This window comes from Stylophora pistillata, chromosome 3 (genome assembly GCF_964205215.1).
Source record: "Stylophora pistillata chromosome 3, jaStyPist1.2, whole genome shotgun sequence".
In the NCBI taxonomy this organism is placed as follows: Eukaryota; Metazoa; Cnidaria; class Anthozoa; order Scleractinia; family Pocilloporidae; genus Stylophora; species Stylophora pistillata.
In genome coordinates this window covers 40,845,498-40,868,583 of record NC_142521.1, presented here as the reverse complement: position 1 = coordinate 40,868,583, position 23,086 = coordinate 40,845,498, and the positions used below count along the sequence as shown (strand labels likewise).

General features: G+C 39.3%; 1 protein-coding gene and 1 long non-coding RNA gene across 4 annotated transcripts; one reads left to right on the top strand and one right to left on the bottom strand.

Moving 5' to 3' along the window:
• Positions 1 to 3,044: 3,044 nt before the first annotated feature.
• On the top strand, positions 3,045 to 20,145 carry LOC111319765 (inhibitor of nuclear factor kappa-B kinase subunit alpha). Of its 3 annotated transcripts, XM_088754380.1 has the most exons (29): positions 5,630 to 5,883; positions 6,586 to 6,660; positions 7,494 to 7,598; positions 8,050 to 8,259; positions 8,502 to 8,571; positions 8,858 to 8,946; positions 9,398 to 9,487; positions 9,720 to 9,758; positions 11,069 to 11,157; positions 11,595 to 11,653; positions 12,056 to 12,104; positions 12,524 to 12,656; positions 12,736 to 12,800; positions 13,170 to 13,299; positions 13,606 to 13,702; positions 14,198 to 14,229; positions 14,342 to 14,433; positions 14,885 to 14,986; positions 15,091 to 15,140; positions 15,602 to 15,660; positions 16,366 to 16,481; positions 16,700 to 16,740; positions 16,937 to 17,036; positions 17,252 to 17,348; positions 17,875 to 17,922; positions 18,160 to 18,233; positions 18,429 to 18,482; positions 19,039 to 19,090; positions 19,724 to 20,145. In XM_088754380.1, the coding sequence occupies exons 3-29, from the start codon at positions 7,497 to 7,499 to the stop codon at positions 19,781 to 19,783; spliced, it is 2,199 nt and encodes a 732-aa protein (XP_088610506.1). In that variant the 5' UTR covers positions 5,630 to 5,883; positions 6,586 to 6,660; positions 7,494 to 7,496; the 3' UTR covers positions 19,784 to 20,145. The 3 variants fall into 3 exon arrangements, with proteins under 3 accessions (XP_088610504.1, XP_088610505.1, XP_088610506.1); XM_088754378.1 differs by lacking the exons at positions 5,630 to 5,883; positions 6,586 to 6,660 and adding an exon at positions 3,045 to 3,232; XM_088754379.1 differs by lacking the exon at positions 6,586 to 6,660 and having other exon boundaries at positions 5,626 to 5,883.
• Positions 3,329 to 4,640, bottom strand: LOC148736120 (uncharacterized). Its single transcript, XR_015999019.1, has 2 exons — positions 4,029 to 4,640; positions 3,329 to 3,877 (listed from the first exon to the last, which is right to left on the bottom strand). It is a non-coding gene; the product is annotated as an uncharacterized LOC148736120 (long non-coding RNA).
• Positions 20,146 to 23,086: the final 2,941 nt, after the last annotated feature.

Sequence of the window (23,086 nt, the reverse complement as noted above, 5' to 3'; positions counted from 1 at the left end):
TTTCTGTCGTTGGGTCCCGCTCGGAGCTTCTTCGGAAAACATCAACCCTCACTGACAAAAAATCCCCAAGCGAGTGCAGCGTTTTAAAATGTAACGAGACCATGTCCGTTTGTTTGTTCGAAGCTGTTTAAAAGCCATCTTTTTAGTGCTTGCTTCTGCTTGCCTTAAAAGTGCAAAAAAAATAAGTGCCTGTTCTGCAGGCCAATGTCAGTACCGAGATTGGTTTGGTTTGGTTTGTTTTGTTTATTTATACCCCTTGCAGAAAATCTGAATTACAGGTATAGTCAGCAAATTGTATACATGAAAGTAAACTAACTAAATACATTAATAAAGAATGGATTTTTATACATTTTGATTTAAGTAAGTGGCAAACTTGTTCGTTACAAACATTCCAAAACGGTCAGTTTTTGTGCTTTTCACATAACTAGTAGAAGAAAACCTAAGATTGTACTTGTTACTTGGTTAAGCGAGGCGGCTTTAGACAATAATGAAAACAAGGTTTTACGGTGTCAGGGTACGTATATGCTTCTTACAAGCTTCTTCGCACCTATCCGCAAGCGTGGCGATCCGAGACGCAGCTAGCGCATCTGCATATGCAAGGTTCGGAAAAACGATGGCAAGTGCGCGTTTCTGGACCTCTTCTCTAGGGCCTGCGACAAGTACTGTGGAAGATTGGCGAACGTAGGTGTCGCATATTCCAGAAGAGGCCTAATGAGCGTGCAGTACACCCCGACAATGTCAGCTTGGGACACTCCACAGCGCTTGAGCGTTCTGATGGCATATAGCCTACGGTTAGCCTTCTTAACTATATAGTCCGTGTGCTTCCTCCATGTCAAGTCGCTTGATAAATAAACCCCGAGAAATTTAAACGACTTGACACACTCAATCACAGATCCGCCGGTTACCAGGGGAGGGCAGACGACGCTGTTATAGTGAAGAAAGTCCACCGCCATAGATTTACACTTCTTGGGGTTAAGAGACATATTATTATCTGAAGCAAATACCTGAGGGGAATGTACAATGTAGCCAATGACTGACGATGAGTTCCGAGGAACAGCCTCCATCATGTTGAGGTCGCCCACGTATTTGGCTCTAGGGCCGCAATCTTTGACTAGCTCATTGACCATAATGGCGAACAGAACTGGACTCAATTTCGTCCCTTGAGGGATTCCCCCGTTAAGGTGTAAACAAGGAGGCGATGAATCAGATATCCTTACACATTGCGATCTCTCAAGTAAAAAGGCGGCTAGCCATCTAACTAAGCAGGGGTGTAAACTAAGGGATTTAAGCTTCATTGACAGAATGTTATGATCTATCAGATCAAAGCCCTTTCGGAAGTCCGCAAAGAAGAACCTAACTCAGCAGTTCCCACTGTCCAGCGCCTCAAGGGCGAGGTGAAGAAGGTAGCAAATTGCATGGCATGTTGACTTGCTAGCAACTGCAAACTGTTTCGGGTCCAGTTCGCATCCGGAAGGATTCTTGCTAAGGTAAACCCTTCCATAAGCTTCGCCATCTGGGAGATAAGCGACACGGGCCCGATGTCGTCTTCTATCGTCTTAGCAGGGGTTTGTTTCGGCAGGGGCCGGCCTCACAATAGCACGCTTGAGCAGGGAAGGGAGATACCCTTCACGAAGAGAGGCGTTGTACAGATCCGCGAGAACTGGGGCGAGCTCAGAAGCAAACATCTTTAAGACCACGTTGGGTACTTCATCAGGGCCGGTGGACTTCTTGGTGTGCACTGCTCTTAAGGCATTGAGTACCTCGAAGTCAGTGACCCACAGCTCATCAGGAATGTCAGCAACAGTGATATCATCGACATTGCCTTGGGAGATAGGTGTGAATGACGCGGTCAGTCCCCCACAAAGAACTCATTTATTAACTGACACAAAGTGTCGGTTGAGTCCATGACATCACCATCAACAAGTTGGCGATACCAGTCCCCCTCCCTGTGCGATTGTAGATTAACATGAAAGTGAGAACCATACACATGACTGAAACGAAGCGATGAATTGTAGAAGGTATAAACCATGAACGGTGAGAACGAATTGCCCCCACTGGTACTGCTTTTGTATACATTTGGATAACTCCAACAACAAAGAAGAATAGTCAGCTGAAAGTGTTTCGAAAGGGTATTGATCTTCAAGGGAAAATATGCGGTTTGGAGTTTTGAGTGACCGCGCATTCGACTTTCGTCCGGCAGGTTCAGTTGGAGTAGACTACGAGGAGTCCCTCCATTTCGGCGAAGGCTGTCACGCGCGTAAAAAAAAAAGTTGGTGTTAGCGCGCAGTGGGGAACTCTTGAAGTGACGATACGCCGCGGGAGCCCCATGAATGAGGCGCTTGGAAAAAATCGCATCGACTTCCCCCCCAAGAGCTCCCCGCGGCGTGCGAACATCAATTTTGTTTTTCTCAATGATTTTTGTCACCCGCGCGACGGACGTAGTCTGTACTTGGAGGACTGATTTTATGCGTCGTATGTTGGGCTGTTAGCCAGTATTGCTAAGATTAAATCTTAAACATTGTACTAACCGAACATGATCAACGCATATCAATTTCGTTCGTAGCTAAGTGGTTCATCAGCATCTGCACAAGAGCAGGTTCAACTATCGCTTGCGCTTTCGAGTTCTTTTTCTCTAGGCTTTCGACAGCTTTTGATTGGATAACCTTTCAGAAAGGGTCTGAATGAAATGAGATTGATCACAATTCTGTGGATGGTGACCGATTGGAAAACGAGTTAGAGTTAAAGATTTTATTTCTCGGGGTTGGTTGCTGAACGCAGTAAAACTTAGCAGTTCTGGAGGACTGCCACAAAGTTTGTAAGGGTAAACCAGAATTTTTCTGTTGACCGAGAGGAAAAATTTCCCTTTTTCGACGTTTAGTTTCCGTGCTTAACCGTTTCGTTGTTTCGTTTCGATGTTTCGCTGTTTTGTACAGTCGAAACACAACATTGCATCATTTTATCGATTCTTTGGTATCTCGCCGGCTCTAAATACCGAATTTCAACACCTCCTTATGCGATTATAGGTTTCATCTAACTGTCTTCTCTGAGTCGATGTTTCAAATTACTTTGTGGTGTAAAAGGGGCTACGTTTGTTCATTGTGCAATGAACTCTGGACAGAAACAGTGCACAAGTTTCGAAGAAAGCATCATCCAGTTTACCGGATACCCATGGCCATTAACTATGCGAGGGACTCGAAGTAGCGCACAAAGTATGGAGATCATAAAAGAGCAGGTAAAGGTTTATTTATCAAAACTTTTTATCAGGAAGAGTTGGTTTTTGTATTGCGGAAATAGTAAAATGTCCAACAAGTGTTGACCCAAATTGCCATAACTTTTCACAGAAATATTTATTCATTTGTTCAAAGGATATCTTAACATAACTCGGTCTATTAAGGCGGCCAAGAAATTTCGTTCGTAAAGGGTAGTTCTTTCTCCAAGGTCTCTAAGTTTGAAAACACGCTTCATGTGTCAAGGCTTTTGTTTGAGAGTGATTATCAGTGGCCTATTCGCTGGCACATTGTTCCTATCTTGCAAAATTAGTTGGATTAATTAAGATATAAGAAAATACTAATTGTCAGATGGAAAATGATATCAGTTTTTTAAGAGGTTCTGAGGAACAAACTTTACGACTTGACTTCTACAGAGGAAACCTTTTAGAGCAAACTAACTATCTTCAGCTTACTAGAAGCTTCTATTGACCAGAGGCGAAATCACTCTTAGAGGGATTTCGATAGCGAATCGGCGACTGTTGAAGACACGAGTTCAATAAGGATTTTTCCTATAACTTAATGATATTGTAGATAGCCGAACAAACACAGCTCTTCTTTGGGATAACGCTGCAATCTGAGGTCATTCATGAGCAAGGATGCGATATCAACTGGAACAAAGGAAAAGCGTGATTAAACAAAATTCTGTGTTATAAGAAACACGTTGCCGAATGGTTTTCTTTTAAGTTTTCTTTTCTTTTTATCATTGAAAACATCTTGAATTACAATGAAATAAAGACTTATCAAGGACAGCTTACCAACCTTTGAGCGCTAACAAACCAGCAGTTTGGTGAACAATTGGAAAACGCTCGGCTTATATTTACCGCCACACTGATCTGTCTTCACGGTTTTCTAGGGCACAACACCCGTTGAGATCATCCGCGAAAACCAAACTGGATGTGGACTTGTTTCAACTGTTTCTTCAAAAGCAACGTTTAAGAGACGAGTCACAATTCTGTATACTTTCACACTTTTTCTGTCTAATTTCTAGAAAATAACCCGTAGTCACAGATTTTGTGTTCTCTTGACGTGTGCCAGCCTCGTGTTTATCCCTGTCTAGCCTTAACAGCGGTATAAATTAAACAAGGAAGTCAATATTTCTTTCAATGGAAACTGTATCGGTTAATGAACTTCCTGCATTAAATGACTCGGAACACATGATAACATGATGTTCACTCGGCAACCATTGCCCCTAATGAGACACAATTTGATTTTGTTTTGTTTTGTTTTGTTTTTGATTTGTCTTTCCTTCCTTTTCCCAGTCTGTTAAACGACCCTATTGCCGGGTTTGAATTAGTGATTGTCTTAAGTCATGCACACTCACTAGCCGTGGTAACCAACCCTGAAGAAGCCTTTCTGTCTCCCTATTGCTGATAAAACGAACTAATAATACGGTGCTATATCGAACTTATTGGAAACTAGAAACCTGTTCTGTCCTCAATTAGCGCCGTGTACTAATCCATCTCTGCTTTTCTTATGATAATATTTCCACGAAACCTGCTACTTCCCTCGTTGCCAAATGTCAATTATCGCAAAAAAAAGTTTCGCACTCGGGTGAGTTGCCCGGACAATTGCAAAACATTTTCGCTCATTACCCCAAATGCATTCATATCATCTTTCAATTTTAGTTTGAAAAAAGAAGTTCGTTATTCAAAGAACATCTTACTATAGGTACAATGTTATCTATCTGATGGGTAGGGTTTATATTGCTCTCAGTACTGATAAGAGTGAAAAAAAAAAAGGGGGAAAAAAAGAAAAAAAAAAGAGAAAATCTTAGCTGTTTTCTAGTGTCAAGAATAAAACACTAAAACTTTAGGTGATATTTTCCAAGTTTCTTGATGCTCTTCCGCGATCGGAAAGTATACTCCAATTTTGGACTTTAAATAGTACGGTGACAGTCTTCCAAGCGGAACATCCGGTTTCATTTTCGGATTTTCTGCAAAATTGTTAATATGACCCATAGGTGAATAACTTCCTTGAATTAAGCATAGAAGTAAACAAGTTAATTTCGGACATATGCACTAAATGAGGAAGCTAAACATTTTGTCTGCGATTTTTTGTTAGATATTTTAGCTTCTGTTTTTGCACACATCGTTAATAACAAATGCCGCCATTTTGGAGAATTTTCGTTTCCTCTCTCTCCCCATCCTAACCAAACTTCAAACGACTTCAGCAGATAAGCAAACCATCTATCTTACGAAGCTTGTTATTGCGGGAAGGTCAAGTGAGTGTCAAATTGAGTAGAGATGCGACTATTTACTAAGTCTTTGTAATTTAGCTGAATTTCTTTTCGAAATCCCGCTCCCCTCTCCTGAGGAGTGAATATTTTACCCACAACACTCCTCTCTCGCAGAACTTCCGTATTTCGGGGAAATTCCCAACTTGACGAGGTGAAGTAATTTCGACAAATTTATCCTCCGCTATACGCATACAACCTTGCTTTTAGCACTGAATTGGACACAATTGTAATTATCTGATTTACGCTTGGAGGCATCGAGGAGAGCAGGAAAGTTCTGTAGTTGGACAATACAATACTGTCAAAACGATGAAAGCCCAATTCCACCGGCCTTGCGTTGAGTGAAGTTTGGCTTAGTCTTCAAGTTCAGTGGCTCGTGAGGTAATTTAGCTAAATACGCGCAAAGCTTTTTAGTTGGCTGCGTACGCAGTAATTTTAACAAGTTTATGTAATGGAAACCTTTAAATTCATGTTCTTTGCTAGGAAAACATCTACAGATAATTCGTTAGTCTAACAACTTTTTCGAACCTTGCTTCTCTTTGCAAACTTTTACAACATCACTCGCAAACAGTTACCTTGAAATCCCTGTTTCCTGTTTGTTGTACAGTTGTACAGTAAAAAAGAATAACATATTGAGCTTTTCCGTAGTGACATTCTATTTGAGCAACTAGTTTATGTCCGCAGTCAGATTACATTGAATCGAAGCTATTGGGCAAATTTGAACTTTGGGGTTGTTAACCGGTACTGAAAACACTTGTTGGGGAATTTTCTTGTATCCTGTTTAATACCCCCGTGTGAAATTCATATTTACCGGCAACCGGAATTGAATTCGATCGATCGCTAGGATACTAATGTCATAGTAGCTTTATTAACGAAAGGACTTCAGATCCAGACCTATTGGTATCTTGAGAGCACCGCACCTTTCAGGCAGCTTACATTCAAGTTACCTAATTCCTTGGGTTCTCAGCTCACCAATGACCTTTCAAAGGATCACCTTTATAATACTAGATGTTCTGTTCTAGCACGTTTAATGCTTATAGTTATTAACCGCATTCGCTCAATTATTCCCATATAAACATGGAGGTGAGAACAGCTGGACTATGCTCGATATGTTAACGTTAAATCCCGTTTACAGTTGAATGGTCTTACTGCTGTAAGGTATAATTTAAAATTTGTGATGATTCAAGCATATTTACAAGTGAAGTTTGCTCTAAAAATTAGGTTCGGTTCATTTGCTAGCAATATGACATAAAACAACATAACAAACGATTATTTCCCAGTAATCTTATTACATTGACTTGGTAATGACCGATGTTTATGATATGAACATTGCTTCTTAATGCCTTATTTTGGTACAAAGCAACGTTTATCTTTGGTGTAGTACTCTAGACTACAAAACAGATCACATTTATTAGCCTTGATCTAATCCCAAAGTCTTCAACTTAACTCGTCCTTATAATGAATTAATGTATTATTCTGTCGGAAGATGGTAAGGCAATTGTAGGTGAAGAGGGTGTCACCTTGGTTAGAAACGAATTGTGGTCTCAACTGATTTACAAGGATTGAACACAGTACATACCAGCTAGAAGGAAGAATTATGAACCGAAACTATAAGTAGCCACAGTGTTATCGATCCTTTTGTTAATATCATGGGGACATCTATTTCAATAGATCTTACTTCAATGTCCTTTCTTAAATTTAAAATATGCTTATTGTACATAGATGGCATTTGGACTATAAAATCCAGCAATTGCTAATCTGTTATGAAAATTTTCACTTCATATCCTGTCATGATTTTTACCTACATCCACCCAAACTTATATGGAGCTCTCTATTAAAGATTCCTTCCTTTAATACTGATTTCAGTTTGTTTTAAAAACAAGATCTTGATAGAGTGATTACTTGATGCTGAATCAACACTATCACAGATGAATTTATTTAACACAAGGTTACTTTAGTGTAAGAAAGTGAATCTGTGTGTCTTTCACCAGGAGATGGAAAATGGAAGGCAGAGAAAATTGTCAAAGGAGGGGTGGGTGGAAGAAAGGTGTCTTGGCACAGGGACCTTTGGAACTGTTATACTCTATGAAAATAAGGTACCCATATTAAAACCCACTGGCTGAAGCTTTTCTTTATTTAAAAAATTTTCAGATTTCTGGGAGTTTGCACTTTCTTTAATCATCTTATATGTATTATATTTGGTCTTGCAAAAATTTAATTTGTTTCAATATTTTTCTTTATTCTCATCACTTGTCTGATTGATATTATATTGATATTGTAAGGAGAAATTCTGTCTTGGTCACTCATGGGAATTAAAGGATTCATGTGCATATTCTCCATATTTTCCTGTACATATTTCCTTAGGTGCTGTTAACATGAATTTGCTTGACAATTAAGAGTTTCTCTAGTTGGTGATCATTTCCTTTATTCTCATGATGTTATGTTTGATTCAAGGGTGATATTGCAAGGAGAAATTAGATGCTGGTCACTCTTTAAGGTCAAAGAATTAGGGTTGGTCACATTTTGCATTCATGATATTTGTTATAGATTTCTAAGGAACGGATAGCCTTAAAGAAATGTCGCTTGACACTGAATCCTCAAAATGAGAGACTATGGCGGCAGGAAATTGAAATCATGAAGAGACTTCATCACCCCAACCTTGTGTCAGCTATTGATGTTCCACTGCCATTGAATGTTGGTGTTTTTGAACTTCCTCTCTTAGCCATGGAATTCTGTTCTGGAGGAGATTTGAGAAAGGTGCACTCTCTTACAAATATTAAAAAATGTTTGAAATATTTTATTAATTTTTAAGCATTGGTTGGACTCAATAGCATGCCAATGGATACCCCAAGCATCTACTTTCTATTAAAGGTGGCTGTGGTTAAATGGTTTAAAACTTACATAATTCAATATTTGAATGTTATTGTTAAGAAATGATTGGTTTTCAGGAGTAATGAAATTTGTTTAATTGTCTATTTTCTGTAAATCTTAATGGTCAGGTACTAAATTCCCCAGAGAGCTGCTGTGGGCTGAAGGAAAAGACAGTTGTGAAGTTGGCTTTGGATGTTGGTGAGAAATTTGTGAAACTAGGGGTGATTATAAAGCTTACTAGTTATAAGGGGTAAAGTTAGATTAGGTTTTGATGTAAGTCAAGGCTGGAAAGGTTTAGCAAAGACGGCCAAAGAAACATGTGTCAGCGGCGTGAGCCTGAAGGGGGATCTAGGGGAAGAAAGCACCTTCAGAGAATTATGGGAAATGCCACACTTGATTGTTATGTACAAGCTGTACAGCAGACTCTATTACCTTGGTTAGGTGTGCAATGAATAAAGTGCTGTTGTTGTTTTTATTTGATAAGCGGCTGCAGTTGAATTTCTTCATGGTCATCGCATCATACACAGAGACATCAAACCCGAGAACATTGTGATAAGTCATGCACAAGATAAGGTAAGAAGAAGCAGAGGAAGACATGGCTCAGGCTGGGAGTTTTTTAAGCTTGCTTTTAATCAGTCAGTGGGAAAATGTTTGACAGATTACCAGTGATGTTTCAATATTCTGGAATAGCATACCATTGGTATACCTTACATCTCTACTTAAACCCAACTGCAGCTTTCACCCTGTACAATACCGGTTTTATAGCAAATAGGAAGGAGAAAGGCACCGGTTTATAGGAGCAAACTGGTCTTAAATGTTATTTACCAGCTAATTGTGTCACCCATTGTAGCTTAGTTGCATAAAAAACTATGCATTGCCTTGGAAATCTCAGTTAGTGGCTAGACTGAAAGGTCGGGTTTCAAAATGTATGGGGTCATTGTGTTGTACAATTGTTCCTTTCTTTTTGAAATTTGTCATGGATTCATGACACATCCCACTGTTGTTTTTCTGCACGTTCTTCCAGGTGGTTTTCAAAATTATAGATCTTGGCTATGCTAAGCAACTGGATCAAGAAAGTCTGGCCACCACTTTTGTGGGAACTCTCAAATATGTGGTGAGTACATACAGTTCTTACAAATTGAGTTTGAGATCCATTCTTTAAATTATAGACTAAGTTTCTTCCGTATGAATTTATGGCCCAAGTGCAAAGTGTGTAGGCCATAAATGCAAGTAGAGAAAACAAGGTTCCATAAGTTACAATAAAGATGGAGAAATCTGCTATTTATAAGCCATTCTAAAAGAAATTGTTAGTTTGAATCAATTTTGCTTATTTTTTCTTTTCATAGGCCCCTGAACTTCTTGGTAAAGTCAAATACACAAAAACAGTAAGTATAAAATAAGCTGACAACTCAATCATGCAGCCAATCCTTGACACTTAGCTTTATTCCCCTGAAGAGGCCATAAGAAATACATCATTCTGTAATACTGACAAAACAATAGACTTCCTGTGCTGTACATTCACATTCTTTGTTAAATTATCTGCCTTTTAAATCCTTAAATATTTATGTGAGGGTTTTTGGCTGTGCCTGCTGTGCCTTCCTTCCTTCCAGGAAGGTGGTAGGCACTTGTAATGTTATGCTGTTGAGTAAGCAGGGCTGTAGCCAGATTTCAGGACAAGACGAGGCAAGTTTCGAGCACTGAAGGCGCGAGCCGCTAGAGGGGTCTGGGGGGGGGGGCATGCACCCCAGAAAACTTTGAAATCTAGAGGTTTAGAAATGCTCTTTTAAGGATTTTCTGTGGCATTTTTCTTCAGAAAAGTCAATCTTTAAGAAAAAAATTAAAAAAGGCCAAAATTAAGACAAGGCAATTGCCTCGTCTTACCTCATGCTAGCTACAGCCCTGGTAAGTCTGTAAACCTTCCCCCAGGTCCCTTACAGTGTTTAACTATCGTGAGACCCAAGTAATGTCCCTTGCGACTCATCCTGCCGTTCAGCTCCAACACTGACCTGCATCACTGATCAAATCTGATTGGCTTTCTTTGGATTCATTTTTCGTTTTGTCAGGTTCAGTTCCATGTTTGTTTAAGGTCTCATCTCTGCATTTGGACATTGTTATGGATTTAAATGCAAAAGCTACCTCTGTCATCAAACATTCTTACATGTGCATTTTAATGAACACATCAAACATATTCTTTAGAGAAGAGCGTTGATTGAAAGGGAAAAAAAAGAAAAAAGAAAAGAAAAGGCTTAAAAAGAAAGTTGATGCAGCCAGGCTCAGTAGGAGTAGATACATACATTGCACTTAACATAGGTATGCAGAGTGTGTGAAGTGGTGAAGTTCTGTATAAATGTACATAATAATTTCATGCACATTTGAACATTTACATATTTTATTAGATAAATTTCCTGCCCTGTCCTCAGCCTGTTAATTGACCAGTGTACAAACTCTGTTCTAACCAATTTTGGCATCAACAAGAGCTGTTCATTAACCCCACCCCCACCCCCCACTCCACCCCCCACCCCCACCCCCCCCCCCCCCACACACACACACACACACACACACACCATTTTACACCACATTGCTTTTACACAGCAATATTCTACAACTATTCAACATAAGTCACACGCAGTCATGGACTGCCTTTTATTTTTCATCATGACTGGAATTAGTGATTATACATTTAGTTTTAAAACAGGTAGATTATTGGAGCTTTGGTACAGTGTTGTTTGAATGCATAACGGGACTACGACCCTTCTTGTCAGAACTGAGCTCTCCTGTCCAGTGGTATGAATTAATAGTTGAAAATATGAAAATTACTTTCATTCTTTCATTGATTTAATGGTTAATATGCAAGTCTACCCAACCGACACATCTGGCAGTTTTTGTTTTTTTTGCTTGTAATTCTCCTAATACAGATAACTGGCACGATTATTAGGTACCAAGGAATAAACCTTCAATTCTTACAAATGGTAGACATGTGACTTTACCTTACGCTATCATCACTGAGGTCATCTAATAAACATTCGGCACTTGAGAATATTTGATAAACTTGTCAGCCAGCGGGTACTACTTTAACTTCTTATAGAAGTTTTTTCAAACGATTTACAAGGAAATTTTTAGTACCTAGAGGTAGAATTTCAAATGTAATCCTAAGTGTTGATAGGTTAAGAGATTGCTTCATCAGTAAAATTCCATTTTCTCTGCTGGTTCTCATTACCTAGGTACCAAGAACTTAATCGCAAAGGACCAGATGATATTTGTGCTTTCGTTGATTTGCAAGGTAGTTAATATATTAAGTTCAGACAGTACCTCGCTTTCCCCCTGTTCATTAAATTGTACTTTGTTCTTTGTATAACAAAGCTTTGAGCGGTTAGGTTTTAATTAGTGAAACATTTTCTTTTCAATACAAGGATGGAGAGATTTGGACCCTTAGTGTGATAAGATTGGTATAATTACAATTTCTGTAAAATTTTGATAAGAGTAAGCCTCAATTAGTCAGATTTCGGATGTACTATAATGGTCTTCCGAAATTTTTATGGCGCCTCACTCTTTGTAACATCAGTGCATGAAACAAGTCTTACAAGGTATAAAACTGAGATCATATAGTTGAGTACTTGATATAGTATAAACTATGGGCGCTATGATGCCGCCATTTATGTTGACTGTGATAATTTTATTTCAGGGGAAGTACAGTTTACCTCAGTGTTACCGACTCCCAATGCGCTCTGTAGGTGTGTAACCCATATCAGTAAGGGTAAATCACGAACATTATGTAGTAGTCATCTCAGCCCAAAGTCAGGGGTCATCGCAAGGTTCTGTAGAGGGTAAAGTTTGACTTCAGTCCTTCAATAACCCAGTTTATAAGCTCATGAAATGTTTTTAAAATAAGCTGTGATACGGGAGATATGGCGAGAAGAAGAGAAAGAAGAACTGGTTTTCCTTGTAACGCTATAATTGTCCATATAAACATTAACTTAAAAGAGATGCGGGAAGTCTTTTAGTTTCCAGTCATTTGTACGCTACAGTGTAAAAGGAAGAAAGCAGAGCTTAGTGGTAGCTACATAGAAAATTACTACAATTATACGCATTAGTAAGGAAATTTGGAAGAGGCTGAGCGATTTAAGCTGCATTGTTTTTTTTCATCTTGCAGACCTCTTCAAGATAAGTTTGTAGCGCTTCTGCGGCTGCTGTTGTTGTGGGATCCCAACGCACGTGGAGGATCAAGGCTTGACAGTGGCAAGATTGAGTGTTTTGATATGCTGGAAAGAATCATCAATACTGTGGTAAATACAAATGTTGTAAACCCTGTTTATTGTTACTTTGTACGCCTAACTTAATTGTACTTTCTGGTGTATTTTTCAGGTAGTGCATGTGTTCGTGATCAATTCAACCGTGGTATTTACGTTTGAAGTATTGCCAACTGAAACGTAAGTTTGATGAGCTCAGTGCTCTTAGTCTTACATGCTTGTGCAATTTGGTTGTCTTTGAAAAAATTACCCGACGTGCTAATTTACACCAAATTGCACGAGAAATCATTGTTATTACCTATAGTTATTATATAATAAAGTATTAGAAGGGTCTTGGTTGCCTTGGAGTCCTTTTCCTGATGACACCTGGAATAATTCAATTTGGGAAGCAGCCTGGGAAGGTGGAGTGTTGGAATCTCTCTCTTCTTCTGCTTCTGGGTTCAGTGGCCCACGTGAACTAAAGAGATCTGCTTTGACGCGGGCCAAGAAAACTCGTATAGTACATGTAAACTTTCCTGACACGATCTATCCTTTATCATTAAATCACAGCATAGAGGATCTGCAATTAAAGTTATGCGAGGAAACTGGGGTTGACGTAAAAGAACAAGAACTGATAACGATTTCAGGACAAACGCTTGAGCCAAAGACCCCGGTTGTGGACTGCATCAAACATGATATCGTTAGTACAAATTGTAATTTATGGTTCGGCTGTTGAGTGTTTTTTTTTTCATATATAATAATACGTAGCGTTTCTTTTCTTTTTCCTTTTTTCTTTTTTCAAGCAGCTTTGTGCAAAATTTCAAATTTTGTTGTCATTTATTTCAATAATGGTTGCAATGTCAAAATCATTACAGGCACTTTGTGTCACTTTCCCTTCCCCCCCCCCCTCCCCCCGTCTCCACTGCTTGTGGGACTGTTTTGTTCTTAAAAAAAAAAACAAACAAACAAACAAATTGGGTGATGCTCGTTTGTATTCTTTTTGCAGTTGGGAGAAGATAATGTTTTGTTCCTCTTACCGAAAAGCAATGAGCCAGCAACCAAACGTCAACTGTATACGTTGCCGCCTTCAGTGCAAGGAATGGGTAAGTGTTTCCTTTTGCGAGTTATTAGCCTAGTCCATTGAGATTACTCGTGATGTCTTGGCTTGCGCTGTTAGAGTAGTTTGGTTGAGTGGTGAGAATGTTGGACTCGCAAACCAAAGGTCCTGGGTTTCAGTCCCGTTCTGATCACCAGGCCTAAAGGGTTGATAGGGATTTATCCGTTGGTTAGCGTTATCCGCGTTTTGAATAACTAGGCCCAAATGGATTTGTTTTTCGGTGGTACTAGGTTCGAATCCTTTATTTGTTTCTCGGTAGTGCTGGGTTCGACTCCTTTACCGCGCTTCCAAACAGGAAATTAGTTTTCCCTGTGGTAGCTGGGGTTTTCAACTTCTTACTAAATGGGTTCGGATTATTTGAGTTTATTTGTCATCGTTATCATTAGTTTTAGCTTAGGAGCTTGAAACGACAAACAGACTGAAGAAAGGAATATTTCAGATAAGGATTTGATTTTCGTCATATTTTGTTGCTCTTTTTCAGTCACCGAACCAAAATCATTAATGGCTTACGAGGTAAACTGCAAAACTCTCTTCAGTATGTAGCAGTTCACGCGGAGTTCTATTACTCCAATGTCATACACGTTTGTACTCTGTCTTGGTAAAACTCGAATCAATTCTTTTTCAGGAATTAAAAAAGGCTTTTGCTCAGGGAGTCCACTTTTGTCGGGAGCAGATCAAAACAAATCAGCTGCAGATTGACGGTTTCAGAGCTTCCCAGTGAGTTACAAACATGCGCATTTTCCTTTTTTTTTTTACTTTACACAAAAATTGTTTCGTTTGCCTCGTCGGCACACAGTTTTGACATTGCTTCCGGGACTTCTCCAGATTTAGTTAGTAAAAACTTTGAAAGATGTAACCAGGAGCAGTGTACGAACGAACTGGCACATATAAACAGGCAAGCGCTACGAGGCATTTTAAATTGGACTTTAGATGTCAGAGGGTTGATGGGGAGAAAGATGCACCTTAAGATATCGTAGGAGGGCATAAAAAGATCACCTAGTGTTTATTTTGATCGTCTTATGCTTCTAGTGCAGTAACATTAATCAGCCAACATTAACGGTAACTCTTAAGAGCAGAAATCATTTTTTGGGGAATACTTAATCAATGATTCTGTTATACATCTATTTGTGTACGGTTTTCGATTTTTTTTTTTTTTGTACAATTTCAGGATTTCACTGTTAGTTTTAAATACGAAACTCGGACGACTCAAGACTGAGCTTCTAGCTGAATACGATAAACTGGAGGCAAACATCGAATTCTTCAACTCAAGGTAACCCAACCGTTGTGAGAAGATTAGAGATTGTGTAAAAGTATCATTAGTTAATCGATACCAATATAAATGGTAATGAAGTCATAAATTGATTTGTTCTCTAGTTTACAGACAGATCTAGAGATCTACGCCGATAATGCCAGTCTCATGAAAAGTGAGTTTGAAATATTAAGAATAAAACTCTTTTACTGATGCAGTGAAATTAAACCGTCTAATGATATACATGAAAAAATTACGCGCATGTGATTGGCTGAGAACGAGTGCATTTTCCTTGTAACACAAGTGCGGAGTTGAAACACGAGCGCAAAGTACGAATAGCGCGCGTGCTGTCAAAATTTCGTCTGTCTTGACTTTCTGTTATGCTATTTTCATGTAAATTATTAACAAATAACATGATTTCTCGTGCAACTTGGTGTAGATAAGCACTTTTAAATTTTTAAGACTGCAAATCGCACTCCTACGGGCTCGTGCAATTTTATTTGCTTTAAAAAAATTTACTTGTGCTCATTAACACCAAATTGCACCAGCAATTATTTCATTATCTGTGCGAATATCCTTCCTTTTTTAAAATAGAAGCGATGAAAAGTAATGGACGCTATAATTTTATTTTTGCAGATGATAAACTGTTAAGAAATTGGAAACGGGCACAGAAAAAAGTGGAGTCATTCCACAACGTGAGTAGAGTAGATAACACAGACCGACCGTGCAGACAATCATCGCAATTCTCTGTTATTCTTTGTAAAATTATGAGGCAAGAGACTTATCTCGCTGAAAAAATCTTCCAAGTTAATAACACGGGAAAAATTGTACTTTTACTAAACGGTACATAATAATAATAATAATAATAATAATAAAGGTCTTTATTAAGAATTATTGTGCAAACAGACGTGCTACAATTGACATGAATAACATGAATAAAATGAATAAGGAAAAAGAAAAGGTATTAATTACTATTGAAAAGACATCTATTAATAAAAACTGATTTAACACGGCTTGTCTGGAGCTTAGGCAAAATATAATTATGCCACCTAGTTCTCAACTGCCGTGTTCTCTGGGGAGGTAAGAGATCGCTCAACGCAGTGTTGGTGGAAGAGATCCTTTGCCATAATTTCATAAACATTATTTCCCAGTCTTCATTACTTTTTTAAACTGCCTTGCGATGAAGAGTTTGTCATCCTCAATGTGTAAAGCGGACGAGAATTTATCACGGAGATTCGCATTGTTCCCATAGTCGAGAGTCTATCGAACATTCCGACTCCTCAAATCCTTCTTCAGATATTTGGGCAGATGGGTGATATTTTAAAAGCACCGTTTATTTTTTAAAGTATGTAATTGACTCTTTTTGCCACTCAGAAAAATACTGGTTTTATTTCTTTCAGAATGATGTAACACAACTTACAGAATTAATAGCAGCCCTTCAGAATAAAGTGGTTGAGTTGCAAAAGACGACATTTTCAAGTGCAGCGCAATCTATAACGCAAAATGATAAACTGAGGTGGAAACTTTTTCTATAAATACTAAATCAAGTCTTACATTTTCTTGTGTGTTGTTATAGCGTGTTGCTATCAGTTGATTATTACAACATTGTGTTGCAGTCGGGAGTCGTAGGTTTCCCGGATCCATTGTAAAAGAGAGTAGAATTGGCTTTAGTTTTATTCATTCTAGCAAAGTCTCTATTTAAATAATTTGTTCCATACGTTCCTTTGGTCACAGGTACGATCGTGCTGTTCAACTGTATGAGAACCTTAGACAAAGTAAGTTTCAATTGCCTCTTGTGTTACAAAAAAAAATCAGTCTCGGCTCAGCTCACTCTAAGGGGATCGTCGGCGCGGAAAGACTGGGGGCTAGTTTCCTCACCTATATTCTCTTCTGCAGTGGATAGCGTTTCCCATGGTCTGTCCAAGAGTTTTTTAATATTACCCGAGATAATACTTGTCCTTGTGTTTAAAGGCGACAGAAGACCAGCAGATTGTGAAAATATGGCTACAGTAATCCTACAGATCCTGGCACAGAGAGAAAAACTTCACAGGGAGATTTTGTCCAATTTAAGGTGAGAGGATATGTGTAATTAAGAGGTAATGTCAAATTATTCGTCAAAATGTGACCTCGTGGTATACCCTCCGGTATGTGTAGGGAAGGGTATTACTTCGATTTTAGTCAAGGACACAGCACTTGCGCATAACATTTTCAAGGGAGATTTATTTTGATGTCGTAAAATGTTGTGATTTTATGCTCTGTTCTTGCGTTCTTCCTAATTTTCTCTAGTGAAGTAATGGTCTGTAGAAGAGACATGCGCAGGCTGATGCAACGTCTTCTTTCAGTCAAATCTAAACTTGCTACCAGAGCGGAGGATCTAAAAGAGGTTAGTTTATAGATAAATTTTCAATTGAGCGTTGTAAGTATTCGGGGATTACTTTTACTTCGCTGTGTGACTGGTCCAGAGACTTGTGTCGCCCTCTCCACCATCAGATTCCTAACTACAACCAATCGTGACGTGGTCTTTGGCGTTTTCCCGATGCTTCATGATTAAGCAGTTGGCTCTTTTTTTTATGATATCATCGTGCCCTCGCTCAGTAGTTGTTAAGTATGAACCCGGTAAACCCGTCATTTTAGCACTTGCTAAGCCGATGCTAAATGATATGTACCAGACGAAGGAAATAGGAAATTAATCATCATCATCATCATCATCTTTATTTGCCTTATTTTAATAATTAAAAAATAGTTAATTATAGCGATAACAGTTAGAGGGCGAGGAGACCCAAGAAGCCACCAGGCTTATGGGAGAGCCACCTCCCATGGAGGTGGCTAGGGTGAAACTCTCCCGGATGGAGCAGGCAGTGACTTTTTGTTCCCCATTCTTGATTGCAATTGACGATTTTGTTTTCCAGATGCAGAAACAGCGACAAGTTGACCTTTGGAAGCTTCTCCAGTCAAAGGTTGTCCTTCAAATCTTTTTTTTTTTTTCTCATTTAATATTAAAGATAGCTTTTGCACTTGTATGAAAGTTCTGAATAGAACTGAGTTGGGCGAGAGACTGGAGTATTACAGTGACTTTGTCCTTCCTGGTTTGCGGCGTGAGTACTCTTATTGGGGCTCCTTAGTTCCTTTAAAAATGGATCACTGACGAGTTAAAACTGATTGGCTCGGTTTTTTCTTTTTACCACTGATTTTAGAGACGACGAGAAGATGAACGACGCCGTTCGATGAGCAGTTCATATTCATCTTTCTCTTCGATTACAGCGTCAAGGTATTTGCTACATCATTCGCATACTTGGTTAAATTCCTATCTATCGTCTCTCTTTTTTTCTCTTCTAGATAAACAACGATGCTCTCTGTTAATACTGCTACTTTTTCTGTTTCAGACTTGTTACCCATGGCAGAGTCTGAGCCCTTTATTAGAATCAAGAACGCTTATTTGTTTTTATGTTTCTTGTCCTCGCAGTTGCAGTACGCAGTCTACTGTCCTAATAGAGGAGAGCTCAAAGAGTTTTGAAAAGTAAGTCAGATCGTAATTGTAAGATGTTAGCTGTTATACAACCGAATGTAATGGGGGGGGGGGGGGGTGTAGACTAGGAGCAGTCCCTCCAAAAAAATTGATGTTAGTGCGCTGCGGGGAGCCCTGGACTGAGCGCCTCACTCTAAGAGCTTCCCGCGGTGCGCTAACATAATTTTATTTTTACTCGCCCGACGGACTTCGCCGAAAAGAAAAGACTGCTCTTAGTCTAAGGGAAGCGAACAGCTTTAAATCGTCTCTTCGACTGGTTCAATGCTACTTAGATTCAGATAAACCTACTAGTGGGCGTAAATTTCAAGAATTTTAAGGCAGAACTGAACATCTTGCAAAGTTACGTAAAAACCCAGTGGTATTTTACTGCATCACTGCTAAGACACGTTCTCGAAATGATGAATCAGAAAAGGAGCTCTTTCAGCAGATGTCAAATCCAGGATTCTGTATTTTCTGGTAGGAATGCCCCATAAGGAGATAAACTGAAGAAAGCCTAACTGAGATAACATTGTATCTTAATTGATTATCTGACTTCTGTGCCTTGCAGATTGGCTGGACTATTAAACATGTTGAAGAGGGATCAGATAAATGATACGGAGGTAATATTCTGATTCTTGTGTTCTTTTGTATTGCGGTTATACAGACCGTGCCGCATGCAAGAAGTGCACGAAATCCTCAAATAACGAAACACGCAAACGTTCATAATGGCCGGGAAACTGGCAGTTTCCAAGATCTTTTAGAGATTAAAACTCAATTCAAATATGTCAAGGTGCGCGCTCTGCGGCCTCAAACTTGCACCCTGTGTGACTCTAGAGAGGATTGGGTTTAATAGGTTATTCCCAGATTATTAATGCAGTTTGGTATAGAAAGGCACAAGTAAGTTTTTCAGGCCTATTAAGTTGCACTAGCCCGTCGAGGCTTTAGTTCAAAATGCCTCTTCCCCTTCAACGTTCAACTGAGGATATGAGTTGCCGGGACTTGGAATTTTTTCTAAGTCATAAACTTCCAAGACTGACCAGTAGCTAATCATTCCCCAGCGTATTGGCATTGAACCAAATATTAAGGTCACGAGAATAGAAGAAATGATCTTTTGTTTGTCAAATAAATTCTCCTCATCAAGTACCAGATGAATTGTATGAAGGGCAGTGTAGAGAACCTGCATACCGATGCCGGGGTGGAAAGGATCAATGGTTGCTTGTGATGAGAATTAATTTTTTTTTTTTTTTTTTTAGATTTTCGACTGGGAATTCCTGGAAGAAGAAAGTGAATCAACCGAAAAAGGAAGTGTGTGAAAAATGTCGGCGATTGTTAGTCTCGTGAAAAAGTGATTGTTTCATTTCAAAATATTTCAATTTGAACAGTATGTGCTACACTTTTCGAAGTATTAAGCGGACTTATCTGCCAAGCATTTGCTATCACGGTCGCCATCAAAAGGAACGAGTTTTACTTCTTAAAAGGAATGGTGGTAATCGTTTTCAGTACTTTTTTTTGTTGATAACAAGGTTTTAGCTTGTTTAGAGTGGACTACTGTAAAATACCATATAAGGGTTGCTGCTTAAATCCCGTTTGCGTGGGTTTATCTCGGCATTTTTTTAACTGTGTATAGCGTATTTAGTGTCTTGTAGCAATAAAATTGCTTTTATGCAGAACTTAATTTTGTGTTTCCGTTGTCAAGTGGGTTAGTAGTTGCCAACTTTTGTTTTATTTTGGCAACAAGACGAGCATCTTGTAGTGTGCTGCCTCAATTAACAGACACAAACATAGGGTACATGAGACAGAGCCGAGAAATTGTTTATTTGGTACCCCTGAGAGGTTTTCAGGATCCCCTTACTTCCTTCCTTGAAGAAAGAGAGAGAAACCTGGAAACGATGTTTGAACGATGTTAATTTATGCATTGATTGCTAGGCTTAAATTTGAGATCACGGATGTACCCGGGGCTCTCACTCGATATACCCTCGGTCTACAAAATCTCAGTGTAGAGTTTAGAGGCGGGGCACGTCATTGTCTGTATAGGCGTCCACGTGTGAGAGTTGTCGCCGGAAGTGACAACCTTTATGACACCTCCCCCCTTGGAAGGTTTCGTAACGCAGTCAAAAGCTTAGTTGTTTATTAACGTTTTCTTAACACATTATTTCGTTTTATTACTCAGCTGGTACACAATAAGGATTAATGGTCTTGTCCACAGTTGAAATCACATTTCGGTCACGTGACCTATAATATTGCATGCATCAGTCAGTGTAAAATAGCACTACAGGTAAAATATGCTCATACTTTAAACTGGTCTATTCAACGCTGGAAGCATCAATTTTAATAAATTTGTCTGACGAACTTGTCGGGAGAAAACTGCAGACTAGACGACCAGACTGTTCAGACCTGCCCAGGGTAGGGTGAGGAGGAGGGCGAGTGGGGGGGGGGGGGGTAGTGGGTTCCTTATGCATGACGGTATATCCTTTTTTATTCCTTGCGAAATACCATCGCACCAAAACATAGTTGAAGCTTCCATACCAAATACCTGAAACTGTTCAGAGTTGTTACTTGTGTCTACCCACCAAACACCAAAAATTTATCAAGGACATCGTAGCCCCGCCGCTGCAGAAGCCATTTCAAAGAAATTTAGCACTTCCAGTCCACTATCAAGGCCAAAGGCTGGTTGGTCGTGTGTGGCATTCGTTTCAGAGCGCACCTGATCTTTAAGCAAAGAGTGGAAATGAATGAGTCTGATAGTGGCGCCTACAATACTTGATAAACAAACGTACACTGTGAGTGGAAGTGCATCCCAGGTTACAACAAATTTGCTGTAATTATAGAAAAGTGAGACCAAGGTTATGTTTTCCACAACGAACATGACATTGGATATCCATAGTATTGTTTTAAGTCGTTTCCGACTCTGTCGTCGTCTGACTGATGTGGTCCGGATAAATTATCTCGAATCCAGTGAGCAAAAAGGAATATGCCGGATACAGCAACACACCTCCAGTCGCAGTTGCAGTTGATCTTGCAATGATGGAATGCATCCGCTAACATAAGAATCAAATTGTGCGTAAATATTGGAATGAAAATCCATCCCCGAACCACCATAATTACATAACGTATTGCAAAAAGTCGATTACTCACAAGGAAAACGTTTGTGATATGGAACACAACCATATGCTTAAACTTGATGTTAATTTCTCCCCTGAGAACGAATTCGTCGATCAGCAGCTGAGAAAGACTTAGTCATACTCAAAAACGATATCACGAGAGGAATAATTTGAATTGCTTTGACCGGTTCCTCTTGGACACTTGCAGCGTAAATTAATTTGAATAATAAACTGAGGAGCTGCCTCAGCCACTGCCTCCATAAAGGATAAAAAGTCGATGTGAATGAGCATCGTGTTCACTTCTTCTAGCTGATCTCCACATTCCACTTTTTCTCCTCGCCAAAGTTTCTCAAGGTTCTTTAGGCACAAAATTTACGCTTTGAGTGCCACAAAGTCCGGTGAGAATCAGGATTCATCAATGAAAGAAAGTCTGATTCCGCGTAGATTACAACTAAAATCGAATCTTAGAAGAGAGATAAAAGCAAAACCCATGCAAGGTATAACCATGAACCATATTCCATATTGAAATCACTTCATGTGATTCTGTGTGTAGAATTCGAGGAGTGTGAGGACCTCTGTGATCGGATCGGCAAAGCCTAAAAGGAATAAAGGCTGATAGTTTCTAAAGAAACTGTTTGGGGCTGCGTCGGTGGGGGTAACGAAATAATTTGGATATATCAACAAAGTTGAAATGGTAAATTGGCCACGGAAACGATTACAAAAGCTGACGTTTCGAGCGTCAGCCCTTCGTCGGTTAGCCCTTCGAGCGTTAGCCCTTCGTCGGAGCGAAGGGCTAACGCTCGAAACGTCAGCTTTTGTAATCGTTACGTTGGCCAATTTACCATTTCAACTTTGTTGATATATCCAAATTAAAGCCTAGAATGGCTCCTGTGAGATAAAAGATAGTACTATACCATTTCCTCGTAACAGAATATGTGAGTTGACCCTTCCCCCGGGGGTACTCGATATGTTCCTGGGTGGGGAGGTGCGGCGCGGCCACTCATACCCTGACCCTGTTTAAGACAAATATCGCTGATTTTCCTACCCTGTTTAAGACAGAATTCCGATTTTTGATACTCTGTTTAAGACATTTAATGTGCCTGGTATCAGTGCCAAAATCAACGGAATTCAATATTAGTTAAAATTAGAGCTTGTAAAAATTTTAGTGTTTATCTTCCAAGAAAAGATATCCTGTTTAAGACAAAAATTGATAAATCGATACCCTGATTAAGACAAAAAATGATAAATTCGATACCCTGTTTAAGACAAAAATCTCGAAAAACATACCCAGGCTGGCCGCACGTCCCCATTAAGCCCTTATAATGGAATACTCCCCCCCCCGACCCTTCCTCATGTCCAATCTCCTTTTAGTTGCTGCTGTCACGTAAGAAGACCTAAATACTCGGGATATAATAAGTTCAGGCACCCTTGTTACTAGTCCATTGATGCGCCTTACTAATCGATTCCAGGTCCTTACTTTAAGTTACGGACGGCGCTGTAAATTTACCAGTCATA